The sequence below is a fragment of the Galeopterus variegatus genome, unplaced genomic scaffold (assembly GCF_000696425.1).
Source record: "Galeopterus variegatus unplaced genomic scaffold, G_variegatus-3.0.2 Scaffold1070, whole genome shotgun sequence".
In the NCBI taxonomy this organism is placed as follows: domain Eukaryota; kingdom Metazoa; phylum Chordata; class Mammalia; order Dermoptera; family Cynocephalidae; genus Galeopterus; species Galeopterus variegatus.
This window is the reverse complement of record NW_007727181.1, coordinates 1-12,993: the sequence shown is the minus strand read 5'-3', so window position 1 is coordinate 12,993 and position 12,993 is coordinate 1. Positions and strand designations below refer to the sequence as shown.

At 39.4% G+C, this 12,993-nt stretch overlaps 1 protein-coding gene across 1 annotated transcript in view; it reads left to right on the top strand.

The window, feature by feature from the left end:
* The window catches only part of ABCC4 (ATP-binding cassette, sub-family C (CFTR/MRP), member 4), a gene marked incomplete at its 3' end in the record, with an annotated part of 176,263 nt that extends 163,351 nt beyond the window's left edge, over positions 1–12,912 (top strand). The window contains exons 25-27 of the mRNA XM_008574597.1: positions 1,215–1,370; positions 10,944–11,069; positions 12,720–12,912. Coding sequence (XP_008572819.1) covers positions 1,215–1,370; positions 10,944–11,069; positions 12,720–12,912 — 475 coding nt within the window. The remainder of the gene's footprint in view (positions 1–1,214; positions 1,371–10,943; positions 11,070–12,719) is intronic.
* Positions 12,913–12,993: the final 81 nt, after the last annotated feature.

Below are 12,993 nucleotides of genomic sequence, written 5' to 3'. Positions count from 1 at the left end.
AAAAGTTTGATGGTATTCAAATGAGATAATATGTAAAATTCCTAGCATATAATCAGTGTGTACTGAAGTTCAGTTTCTATTTAAAGCAGTGAGGTTTTTAAATTTTTAAATTTTAAATTTTTACTAAATTAATTTACAAAGGATTGAAGGCATGTCTTATGCTCTTCGTTGATACTAGATTCCTAAATAAGGATGATGTCATCTCTTGGGATGCTCCCACCAAGGAATTTGCAGTTGAGCAAACTCATTGGTAGAAATGCCAGTTTCTGCATGCAGGATTAAGTGCACACGTCCAAAAGCCAGTTTTTACAATATAGTTTCATTCCTGACCAGCGTTATATTGATTCTTTGATCTTATTGTCTGCGTACTTCATTTCTCTCTGCTTCAGTTTTAATAAAAGGAATGATACTTGACATGAATCTTTCCCAAGGGGCAATCAATCGTAGGTATTAATTGGTTTGTAAAATGCCTTTTGAACTGTTTAGATGAAAGGCCCCGCATAAGTAGCAAATGTTATTTGTGTTTTTGTTGATCTCATTATGTGTATTTTGGCTACTGGTTACTGTCTTTTAATACACTGAGACCTGCATTTTAAATTTTAAGACGTTTCCATTTGAGACAGAACATAACCAAATATTTAATATCTAAAAGTGATTTAGTTTCTCTACCAAAGAATAATTCATCTTAAGTGATAGAACTGTGGAAGAATGAATACTTGTTTGTGTATAATACTTCTGGCTTGAATTATTAACGTCTCTGTGAAATTATCTTAGAAATTTTCAAAGTTCAGAATACCCAGAGCCTAGAAGTAAAGCTAATTTAAAAGTTGTCTTCTCATTGGCTGTTTAGGAGACTGTTGGCTTCTCATTGCAGTAGATGGATTCTGTGATTTTTAACTCTTTAGAATGGTGAATCTCAACCTGGGCGAGTTGTGCACCCACGGAAATGTCATTTTTGTTGTCACAACTTGCGGGGTGCTACTGGCATCTAGTAAGTAGAGTCCAGGAACACTAGTAAATGTCCTACAATGCACAGGAGAGTCCCCCACAGCAAAGAATTATCTGGCCCAGAATGTCAACAGTGCTGAGATTGAGAAACTCTTTTGGAACACACTCAATACAACACTTCCTTAATTCACCTTCAAAATCCAAGGTTTTCTCCTAGGCTTGTTGCATACTGTTATTTTTAATCCTTCCTCCTGATCTTTCTATAGGTTGGCATTGTGGGAAGAACAGGAGCTGGAAAAAGTTCCCTCATTGCAGCCCTTTTTAGATTGTCAGAACCTGAAGGTAAAATTTGGGTTGATAAGATCTTGACAACTGAAATTGGACTTCACGATTTAAGGAAGAAAATGTCAATCATACCTCAGGTATGCAAGTCCGTTCTCACATGTTCCTTTTATAAGGGCACCTAACTTTAATTGCTTTTAATTTTATTGCTTTCTTTTTTTGTTATTGGATGAAAGGGTTGAGGCTTTCCCCCTCAGCAGAGCATATTTTTAACAGCAGATATCTTCATCAGATACCAGGGTTTGTGTGTGTGTGTGTGTGTGTGTGTGTGTGTGTGTGTGCGTGCGTGCGCGCGATTTAACAGTAACTTCTCCAGGTAGATTTTTGGACTCAAACTTCCCCACTTGTCACAGTTTTATCCATTGATAAGCTCATAATTCTGAGAATGAGATGATAAATGGTTTGTTTTGCACTCAAGAGGCACCTATAGGGAGACATGGATTTTAAGTGTCTTAATGATGGAATTTTGCTGTAGGAAATAAAGCTGCCTTTTCAAAGGTGATTATCTCTGTGGAGGGCTTTCTGTGAAACTGTGGGGCTGTGAGAATTACAGAGCTTACAGATGCTTTGGGAGACTTTTAGAATCTAGCCATTAGTAAATGATTTTAACCTGGGAGGTGTCACATCATAGTGAGGAAGAGCTCGGGGAAAGGAATTCCATCTCTGCAGCCTTCTCTTCCTCACTAGGCAGCTCATGGGGACCACCTCTGAGAGCTGTTGCGAGGGCTAAGCCCCTCACTGCGTGGTCTTTACAATGGTAGAAGGTTGAATTGGCCATCTCTTCCTGGGCTCAGATTCTATTTTCTTTTATTCTGCTTCTTAGCAGAATAGAAGTGAGACTTTCAGGGAGTGCTCTAGAGATCGGGTTATATGCACAATAGAAGCTCCTGTCGTGGCTTTCAGTTCATCCATGCAACATAAATTCAGAAAGTCCTTATTCATTGAGCAGTTACTCCTATCCAGGTATGTAGCCATGGGCAACATGTTCCCTCTCTCTGGTGGCCTGGAGCCTGCAGCCGGGGGGCCTCCCCGCTTTCATCCTGGCCTCTGCTTTGGCACTTCCACATATTCAACTCCCGGCTTTCTGTTTTGTGTTTCTAATTTGGGATTTTTTACATGCTGCAATCATTTGGCCGTCAAAGAGAGTTGAGAAACACACACACACACACACACACACACTCTCTCTCTCTCTCTCTCTCTCTCTCTTATACTTGAGATGAGAAATACCAAAAGGAAACGAGAAAAAGGGCCAAACAAATGAGCTTTCTGGGCAGGTGGATATAAAGAGCTCTTAAATGCCCATTTATTAGGGAGTGTACAGAACATGACACCTCAAGGCAAGTAGAATGTGGACATTTTATTTAGACATCAGTGTTACTGTAAGTAATTTTGAAATCAGGATATTCCTTTCAGAACGATGCAATACAACCTCACACCCATTGGGATGGCTACTATTTAAAAACAAAACAAAACAGAAAATAACAAGTGTTGGTGAGGATGTGGAGAAATTGGAACCCTTCTACACTGTTGGTGGGCCTGTAAAATGGTGTAGCTGCTGTAGAAAACAGTATGGGGATTCCTCAAAAAAATTAGAGTACCATATGATCCAGCAATTTTGCTTCTAGAGTATATACCCAAAAGGATTGAAAGCAGGGTCTCCAGGAGATGTTTGTACAGTCATCTTCATAGTAGCATTATTCACAAAAGCCAAAACATGAAAGCAACCCAAGTGTTCATTGACAAATAAATGGATAAACAAAAGTGGTATATTCATGTAATTGGAATATTATTCAGCCTTAAAAAGGAAATTATGACACATGCTACACCATGGATGAACCTTGACGGCATTATGCCGAGTGAAATAGCCAGTCACAAAATGACAAACACTGAGTGGTACCGCTAATATAAGGTCTCTACAGTAGTGAATTCATGGAGGCAGAAAGCAGAATGGTGGTCTAGCCAGGGCCGAGAGAAGGTCGGAATGGAGAGTTATATGGTTTAATGGGTGCAATGGGTTCAGTTGTGTAAGATGGAAGTCCTGTGAATGGATGGTGGTGGTGACTGCAAAACACAGCATGAATGTACTTAATACTGCTGAACTGTATACTTAAAAATGGTTAAGGTGGTACATTTTATGTCATGTGTATTTTACCACAATTTTTTAAAAATTAAAAAAAAAGATATCCCTTTCAGGAGGAAGGGGAAGAAATTTTCAACATATGAGATTCTCTCTGGCTATGAGAAGCATGACTTAGTGGTTACAGTAGAAAATGAGAGTTCAAATTTCTAAGTTTTATATTTTGATTGTACCCATCTCATAAATGGGCCCAATGAAATTTACTTGCAGAGATAATGGGCGTGTCTGTAAAGTACTTTTGTATCCTTGGACGAAAGGATCTAGAAACGTGCATTGTGTTACTCTTGGTGCTTTTAATAAGAAATGGTTGTGTGCTTGTATACATAAAAGAACTCTAAATAAAGAAGTAACATTAGATGATTCTTGGCTCTGCCAGCAATGTTTTGGAAGCACATCTGAGCAAAGACTAAATATACCTTGACATCACCAGGTTTTGGTTCTGTTCCATAAGTTTCCACCCTCCTTTTGTGCAAATGCTCTCTATATATGCTCCAGAGAGCATGCTTGCAAAACAGTGCTAAGCTTTGTATCCATGTAGATCATGATCACCAAGCATTGTAAACACACAGCCTTTATTTTTTAACTTTATATGCCTTTGTTTCCAAGGCACAATGTTGATTGATGAGAGAAACACAGTCTGGAGAGACTGTACAATGTGTAAAGAGTCCCAGAAAATCATTCAGCAGGCAGCCTGGGATAGAATCTTCCAGGACATGTGAGGTTCAATATAACCCACATTTATGTATTCTGGCTGTGCCCTATAAGAGTTATGTGACCTTGATGAAGTCACTTAACCTCCAAGTTTGTCATCTTTGAACTAGGTCTAGTAGTTACTGCCTCATGGATTTGTTACGAAGATTTAACTGGTTGAGAAAATGTTGCCCCATACCTGGTTCTTAGAAATGCTCAATAAATAGTAACTATTTATTATTAAGGATTGGCGTACTGGCCTTTCAAATATTACTGGTACTTAAGTAAAAATGGCAACACATTCTGGAAGGACTTTACTTGTTAATTTCTATTTATGTTTTTGTGATCCTTGGTGATTTCCTTTAAACCAAACTGTTTATATAAACCTAAAGAGTGAAGCAGCCAAAAAAAAACAACGTACAATCGGAGTTCTAAGGAAAAGCCTAACAGAGAAATCTAATGTTTTTCCCACAAGGAACAAAAGGTGAGACTGTCATTTTTGTTTTCTGACTCGCCTCCTACCCCAGTCACACCAGTTTTCCTGACCACACCTCTGTACCCCACTAACACTTTGCAGCTCCCCACGAAGACCGCTGACATTTGGTCTCAGCCCGGCCCACATCCTGGCTGTTTTTGGCCTCCCCTTAAGGATGGGGAAGTACCTATCATTTCTGTTGCTCCAGTAACTGTTGAAGTCCTAGACAAGCTACACAAGCAGTAGTAACTCCTAACATTTGTAGAATCCTGAACATGTTTTAGTTCCTTCCCTCCCTTCATTCACTTAATCCTTACAGCAATTATGTTTCATCCTCATTTGACAGATGTAAAAATTGAGGCACAGAGAGCTTTACCCGCTTAAGAAAGAGGCAGAGCCAGCATTCAAATTGAATTTAGGGAGATTCCTGATTCCAGATCCTGAGCCTCCTAAATGTTCTACTAGGGACTTTCAAATGGTTTTTACTATGCTCTACAGTAAGAATTCTGCTTTGCATCATGATTTTATGTGGGCACGTGCACGCGCACACGAGAAGAAACAGAAATTTCACAAAACAGTATTACTCTGTGCTCTGATATTTTCTAATATATCCATTCTATTCTAGTTCATATAAAAGATGAAATGATGGTCACGAGCCACAAAATTGATTTCATGATCCATTGGTTGCACCTGCAGTTTGAAAAAAACTGTGCCTCACTGTCCTGCCCCGCTTGGCTGGACTCCTGCAGCCTGTCAGCTCCTTGCAGGCACCTCAGTTAGGTTACTGATTCTCACTGCAGCGCTGCAGGGTGGGTGGGGTTATCTCCATTTCCCAGGCAGGAAGCTGAGGCCTGGGGAGATCCAGAACCTACCTTGAGGCAAACAGGTAATAATAATAAGTAGTAGAATCAGAACTCAGGACTGTCAGACTCCAAAATATTTTTTTTCAATAAATTTTTGTTGAACTGAATGATGTCTCATCAGATATTTTACCCATTGCTTTTCTATCCACCCCACTTAAAAAAAATTTCCCCAAATCATAACAAAAGACAATAAATATAAAACAAAGTTGAAATATCTCTTCTCCTAGAGCTTTGTCACTCATTTGGACAGTCTGGTGATTGTTCGTGATTTTTTTTTTTTTTTTGCCAAAACACTCAAATGACACTCAGCACTAAGAGAAAATCATTTTAGAAACGGGTTTATTCATTTACGTGTCACGAGCTAATGAGTGTCAGGGGAAGGTACTCAAAGCCCTGCCTCTGGGAGCTCAGAGCCCTTCCTCTTACCAGCTCTCACTGGCTGCAGAGGTGGGAGGAGGCCTGTTGGCGGGGGACTTCCAGTTATTTGAAGGTTACTGGTCTGCGGTGCAGAAAACCTGCATGCATCCATCTCCTCCCGAAATGAGTGGGCAGCAGGGTTGTTTGTGCTGCAGCACCCGAATGAGAGAACCTAGGAAGTTGGAGCAACCACAGCAGAAGGGGGACCAAGTGTTGTTTCTCTGAGTTGCCAGGTGTAGGCAAGTCCTGCCTGTGCCTTCTCTTCCTGGGCAGGACAGCAAGCTGCTTCTTCTGGGCTCATCCCCTTAGTTTATGGTTCAAGGTCCCCTGTCACACTTGACCCTGCCATGAACAATTCAGAATTAGGGGATAAGTGACAGCAGGTAGGACCCGGGTAGGAATAGGCATGTGAGTGGTGACATACACATGGTGGGGTCATTTTAAAAAACAAGTGCTGTATCCTTAAGAATGTATTCCTCAAGTTGTGTTCAGAATTTCAGGAATAAGCAAACAGTGAACATACTTCCTAACTGATTTCTTTAAACAGAACAGGTAGTCTGTTTCCTCTGTGCTCATGACCTGAGGTGGTTAAATGCAGTCACTGAAGAGAATACCAAGCTGAAAATGTTCAGGGAAGAGCTTGCTTATCTGAAAGGATCTGGAAAAGGATTTCAAAACTTTTTTGGATGGATTCTTTACACCTAGAGTCCCTTTTCTGTTGGCACAGAGAAAATGTTTTCAATTGAAGAGTAATTCCATGCAAATTCAACATTTATAATAGCACCTTGAGGGTTGGCACGTGTCAACAACCGTAATCTTTATCATGATTAAATGGATTCTTTTTTTTTTTTAATATTTAATAGATTTTTCTTTTCTGTATCAAAGCAAAAGGTAGGTGTTTTTTATAAACACTCCACTGCTAAGTCCTCTGCTATTTTTATATTTCTATTCTCTGAGTTTTCTTCTTAGGTTGAAAAGGTTAACCAGAGCTGTGTATCTCTTTAAGACTTTTTAATTACCTGGTTTTCTTTCCCTTTTTTTTCTTCTTTTTGAGAACAAAACTCAAAGAGAAAAAGGTAGGTATGCTGTTACTAGTAAAGAAATACAATTGGATTCTGGCCTAATGCAGTCAGTCTTTTGTTTCTGTACACTGAGTCGTCATTAAAGCCCATGGAACTGCTCCCTGGAGCTGGTGACCTTTTAGTATCTAAAGAAGACTTTACACGACTTAAATTCTTTTTCCTTTGTAGGCGAACAGTGTTCTTTTCTTCTGAAAATGGATGATGATCGGTTCATTCAGAGGCTACAGGATTAAAAAAAACCAAAACAAAACCAAGATTTAAAGTGACTTCAGGTCACTTTTATTATTCTTGAGCTGGGGAGATGAGTTGCCCTCAGTAAAAGTTCTTAGGATTTGAAAATGAAAGTGGAGGTCTTAGGACACCAGGAAACTGCAGTAGTAACTACTGATGGGTAGATATTTTAGTAGAGGGAAGTTTCCTGGTTTGGAACTCAAAAAGATTAGGGTAAAGTCTTGTGCTTCATCTTGCTGGTTTGTAACTACTCATAGAGTTTTTGTCTTGGTCCCAAGCCGTTTTAAGTGTCTGAAGGTTAGTGAGTAGAATTTCTTCTTGAGATAATGAGAGGCTTGACTTCCACTAGCACATACAAAAGGTCCAGGAAGACTGTGGTTTTTAGTCCTGCAGTTGTATTGAGGGATTATCAATTTACTACTCTAAATGCTTTGATTCAGAGTGGCCTTTTTTGGGTCACATGCCTAATAAGAACTTGCGTTATGTTAGTAACAGAAGAAAAAATTACTACTGAATATGACACAAAGGATAAAAAAAAAAGTATGAACTTTGAACTGTGATGAAAAACAGGTTTGATGCGAGTGCTCTGTTTAATATATTACATTGAACAGCAGCATTTCTTTTCCTAACTGTACTGTGCCAGCAAACTATGGAGGTTAAAATAAAACTCTTATCAAATGAGGTTTAAATGTGTTCTTTCAGAAAAAATATACTTAGGCTAATAAATTTTGTATATATTTACATGAAGGTTGTATGTCCTACCATAAATCTCTACTCTGAAATGTTCTGCCTGCAAACATTTTTATAACACTTATTTATAAGATTAGTTTATTAACTTCATTGCATGGAGGTGGGTACTTTAAATAATACTATCAGAAATGAAAATTAATTTGACTCTTATCTGCTCTTGCAGTATGTGTCTACCATGAGCACTTTTATTACCTTTTGAAGATAATATAATGGTTTCTTATTTGGCAAGTGGATGAAAGTAGAATGAGTGGAAACCAGAATGAACACCATGCATAAACACATTGGCATATTAAAACAGACATTGTTAACAAATTGCCTGCTGGTTTTAAAGAAAAATATAGCTTCAATCAGTTAATGTTTTATTAAATCATTCTCTTCACTTAACAAATTTTGATTGAAATTTTACTCACTATGAAATAAATACTTGGCATGTCTGTATAACAAAGGAAAGTATTCTTATTTACCAAACTGTTTTCTTCCATCTAATGGTGCAAAATAAACATGAGTAATTGCTTAATATTTCCCTTTAAATTGAAAGTACAGATTCAAGTGGGAACCCTTATTGCAGTGGGAAATGCTTGAACTTGAATTTTCATTTTTTAATGACAATCAGCAGTGTTTTGGTGATAATTGGCAAAACCTCCTTAGGGTCTGCAGAGTATCTGAGGTCAGCGTTCAAAGCTCAGCCTAAAGCAGCTGCAGACTTTGTTCAGGGGCTCGGAGTGAGCAACTCATTGTCCTGTGAAGAATGTCACTTTAGTCCCCGAGTCTTTGGAGCACTTCATCCATTTCAAGGACTTTCCTAAAGACTTTCCTAAAGGAAAGAAAGTTAGGGAGGAGACAGGTGAGAGCCCTGATTATACTTGAATTGCATATTGCTGTGCCTGTTCTCTGGAGCCACCAAAACCACTTTTCCCAAACGTGCTAATATTGTGATCCCTTTCATCGCTTAACAAGGAGGGAAGATCAGTCCTTAAAAAGTAAAGCGATTTTTTTCATAGATTAGTTTAGGTATCGTCTCTCTAGAGTGTACTTTAAATACTCAGACGGATACTCTATCAGACCCTACACCTGATAGTGGATGTGATTTTGCTCTACGAGAGGAACCTAAAGGGGGAAAAGTTCAAGTAATACAAGCTGTCTTGGACGAGGAAATGGACCTGTTGTTAATAGAAGCAAAGAGACCACCTCTCGCTTCTCCAAATGGGCTCAAAGCTGATTTCTCAACTGGTCTTCTTTCAGCCCCTTTTATCTCCTCAACACCTCTCCTCCAACAGTCTCTCAGTTTTGTACACCAAATAGAACAGCGCCCAGAGTTCAGAGCCCTCATGGGGCGGTGGAGGATGCCAGGAAGAGAGAGCAGTGATGAGAGGCAGCCTCCCCTCACCTGGCCACATCCTTTCTGCAAACCTCCTATAACAACGAAAGGAGGAGAAATTACTAGCCTGTTGGAATCTTGGAGGTGATAATTACAAAGAGTCTGGAACATTTTTTTAAAAATCTGGAGTAGAACGATGGTTGTTCCCCTGACAAGAAATTTCCACCACTGCTTAGGTGGCTGCATAGTCTTCAGTCTTAAATCCAGTAGTTTTAAGGGAAACCTTTAATATGTTTTTTGAGACTTTTCAGTTCAATTCAGTAATCATTTTGAAATATGGTATGACCTGGGATTGTTAAGTGCTTTCAGCCACTTAATCGATTTTGTGCAAATAAAATGCCCATTGTAATGTGTTTTTAATTTTTGGATTTTGCTGAGTGATACATATTTTTTTGGTGGCACACCATCCGCCTTCTACATCATGTCCCCTCACCAGCCTTGCAATGGAGATGATGGGGAAAGGTCTGAGAGCCTCTCTGAATGTACTCCTTCACGGCCGGCAGGAGAAAAGAAAAGCCTGCCTCCTTAATCTTTGTTTTCCGGCCTTTGAGAAGCAAAGAGGAATGGTCCAGCCCCAGGGCGAGGCAAGATTGGAGGCTGGGGATTCCTTGAGGTTCTCTAGTGCCTGTAAAAGAGTCACATCCTCTTCTTGTCCTCACACCTGTGTACCCCGTTGTTCTGCCATCCTCATTGAAAGTAGCCAGTTGGGCTCTTCTCTGCTGCCTATGTCCTTGTGATCTGGGTTACCAGAGCCTTCCAGAAGGAAACTTACAGCCTAATAAGATTATGTACAAGGTTCTCTTTTGAAATCTAGGAGGCAAATATTTCAAGAGTGATTTAATTGTGAGCTCCTCCTGAAGCAGATGAATAGGAAGAGCTATTTAAATGAAAATAATTTTCTTATGACATGCTTCACACTGGCTCTAAGGTTCCCCTGCTCTTGTAGTTAATAACGAGGTTCTGTGAGGCATGTAACCCTGATGCACAGACACGATAATGTGGGGATTTGTTCATGCAAAATCAGAAGCTGTGTCTTCATGGATAGAAGTACCATTGGCCCCATTAGTTTACATCTCTTTTGGACAAGGAACTGACTGTCCCATTTGGACATGTCAAGAGATTCCCAATCCTGGAAGACTGTTTACCAATGGACAAAATATCCTAATTTATTCTTTCTTCTTTAGCATTTGAAAATATTTGACAATCTTATTTTAAGCACAAAAAAATGCTATTGGTATCTTCCTGTATCACACAGGATTGACAATTAATTTCTATAGCTCTCTTGATGTGATGTTTCTCAAATAATTTTATCCTTGTATTTGTTGTTTAAGCAGACATTACCAGGAAAGCAGTTTTAAAAATCAGGCCTTCTTTTTTCTTTGTAAGATGACACACTGCAGCAGTTTCTTTTGTTAGTTATTCAATGGTCTGGAGGATATTTTGGAGCACATTTTGTAGTATGGAAAATAATAGAGATGTTGTTGTGTAAACAGGCATTTGATTTGCAACCTTATAATTAATGAATATAGTGAAATTTGGTTTTTTATATTTTAATTCTATTCTGAAAGTTAGCATTGGAATAAAATGAAAAGAGACTATGACAATGACATTCACTATTTTGGGCCTTTAGGAACCTGTTTTGTTCACTGGAACAATGAGGAAAAACCTGGATCCCTTTAATGAGCACACGGATGAGGAACTGTGGAATGCCTTAAGTGAGGTAATTTTTAAAATGCAATTATCTTTGTTAGCATCGGTATATGTATACGTGTTATAGCATTGCAGGTAATTAAAGGAGCTTATTGGTTTAACTGACTCTGTTCACCACCTAGGAGGACACTGATGACATGGGTTGTACTCAAAATATGTGCATTGATCATGATGTAAACCAAAAATAAAATGTTTCATGTTCTCATTTTAACCTTCTTCCTTTAGTTCAAAACAGCCAGCTGCATTATCTTATTTGTCTTTAGCAGAGCACTAAACTAGAAGTTGCACTTATAGGTTAAAATTGAACTGGATGAGTAAGTTGCCCTGCAACATTTATTTTACTGCTCTATTCTTAGATAACATCTAATAAGTGTAGATAATAGTCATTTTTCATTATTAACTGAAGTTTTTCATTATTAACAGTTAGAATGTGATAATTGTTTATTGGCAAACATGTAATTTTTTTTTTGGCCCTGGCCAGTAAGGGAATCTGAACCCTTGACCTTGGTGTTATAACACCGTACTCTAACCAACTGAGTTAGCCAGCCAGTGCCAAACATGTAATTTTAATGCTGCAGAGTGAATGCAGGTAATAAAACCCTGGAGCCTTTGCTAAGTTTGTATACTAATACGTTCATTTCTAGAGGGTTTTCTATTACTTGTAGTGGCTCCCTATGGACCACTTTGAATTTCCTTGCCCTTGCGTGACAAGGATTTTGACTGTTCATGTGCTCTTGGCTTGTATATTTTAACACTAATTATTGTGTGTGTTCACCTTAGTTCTGTCAATTAATTTTAAGCTATCTGATGGCAGAAGCCATATTGTAACACTTCTAATCCCTCATTGGACCTAGCTCAGTCTTTTACTTTTTAATGGTAAGCATTTATTATCTGTGAATGGTTGATCTCTTCATTTCAGAGAAATGTGGCCTTTTAAAATTTTTTTTATTTTTTTTAAAGCACAGATTACACTGTTGTTATAGGTGTTTTGAATCGGTACATTTTTCATTGTTGCCCTTTCGGGGATAGCTCTGAAATCCTTAATTTACAGATGGGTTTTGACTGTGCACAAGCAGATTTGGAGGCCAATTTCCTCCCAGTAATTCTTGTTTCTGGAGGCACATCAGTGCCTAGTCTTTATACATCCACCCTGCTTTGCAGCAACCATGGGGATTTTTTTGTCCTCAATTGGGTCGGTTACTCCACCTTTTCCTACTTGAAAAGCACTTGACCTCTGATTTCATTCAAGTTTGTGTGTCTTTCTACAGTGAGATTTTAGGAGAGAAGAGGTAGGGAGACATTTAACCATCAAATATGAAGACAGATAAGATGATCCAGTGCTCCTGAACTCATAGGACAAATTTAATAGTAAAATTTTGACACACCCTCAAAGAACAGGAATTACCTGTAAATTATTTTTGTTTGCTACAGAGCTTAATATTTCTCTTCACAGAATCCCAGGGAGTAAAATTACTGTATAAACACATTGTTCCATGGACAGTGAGGAAATGTGAATTGGGAGATGATTCTATCACAAACCATCATAGAACTTGGCTAACTTGCATTTATTTTATCTGTAGTAGCCGAAGTTAAAATAAAATTTAGTAGCCTCTCAGAATTCTAAAAATGGTGAGGTGCTGGAAGCGGTAGGTGACACTATGGTCTGCTTTTATTTAAACTATATTGGGGGGTCCAGGAAGGCGTGGCCCCGCCCCTAGCCCGCCCACCCACGCGGCACTGGCTGGGGGAGTTGAGCCGGTGCAGGTTGCTCTCGAGTGGAAGACGCTGGTGTGTGAGACGCGAGGAGCCCTTGCTGGTCGCCGGGCACGACTCCCACGCGGACCTTCCGCCCTGGGCGCCAGAGACCAAGAGCGACCGCCCAGGTCCAGGTGAGGCGGTGGGGGCGACATGGGGCTGGAGGCAAGGAGGGGAGGGGCGCGCCCGGGCCGAGTGTGCCCCCGGGACCCGAA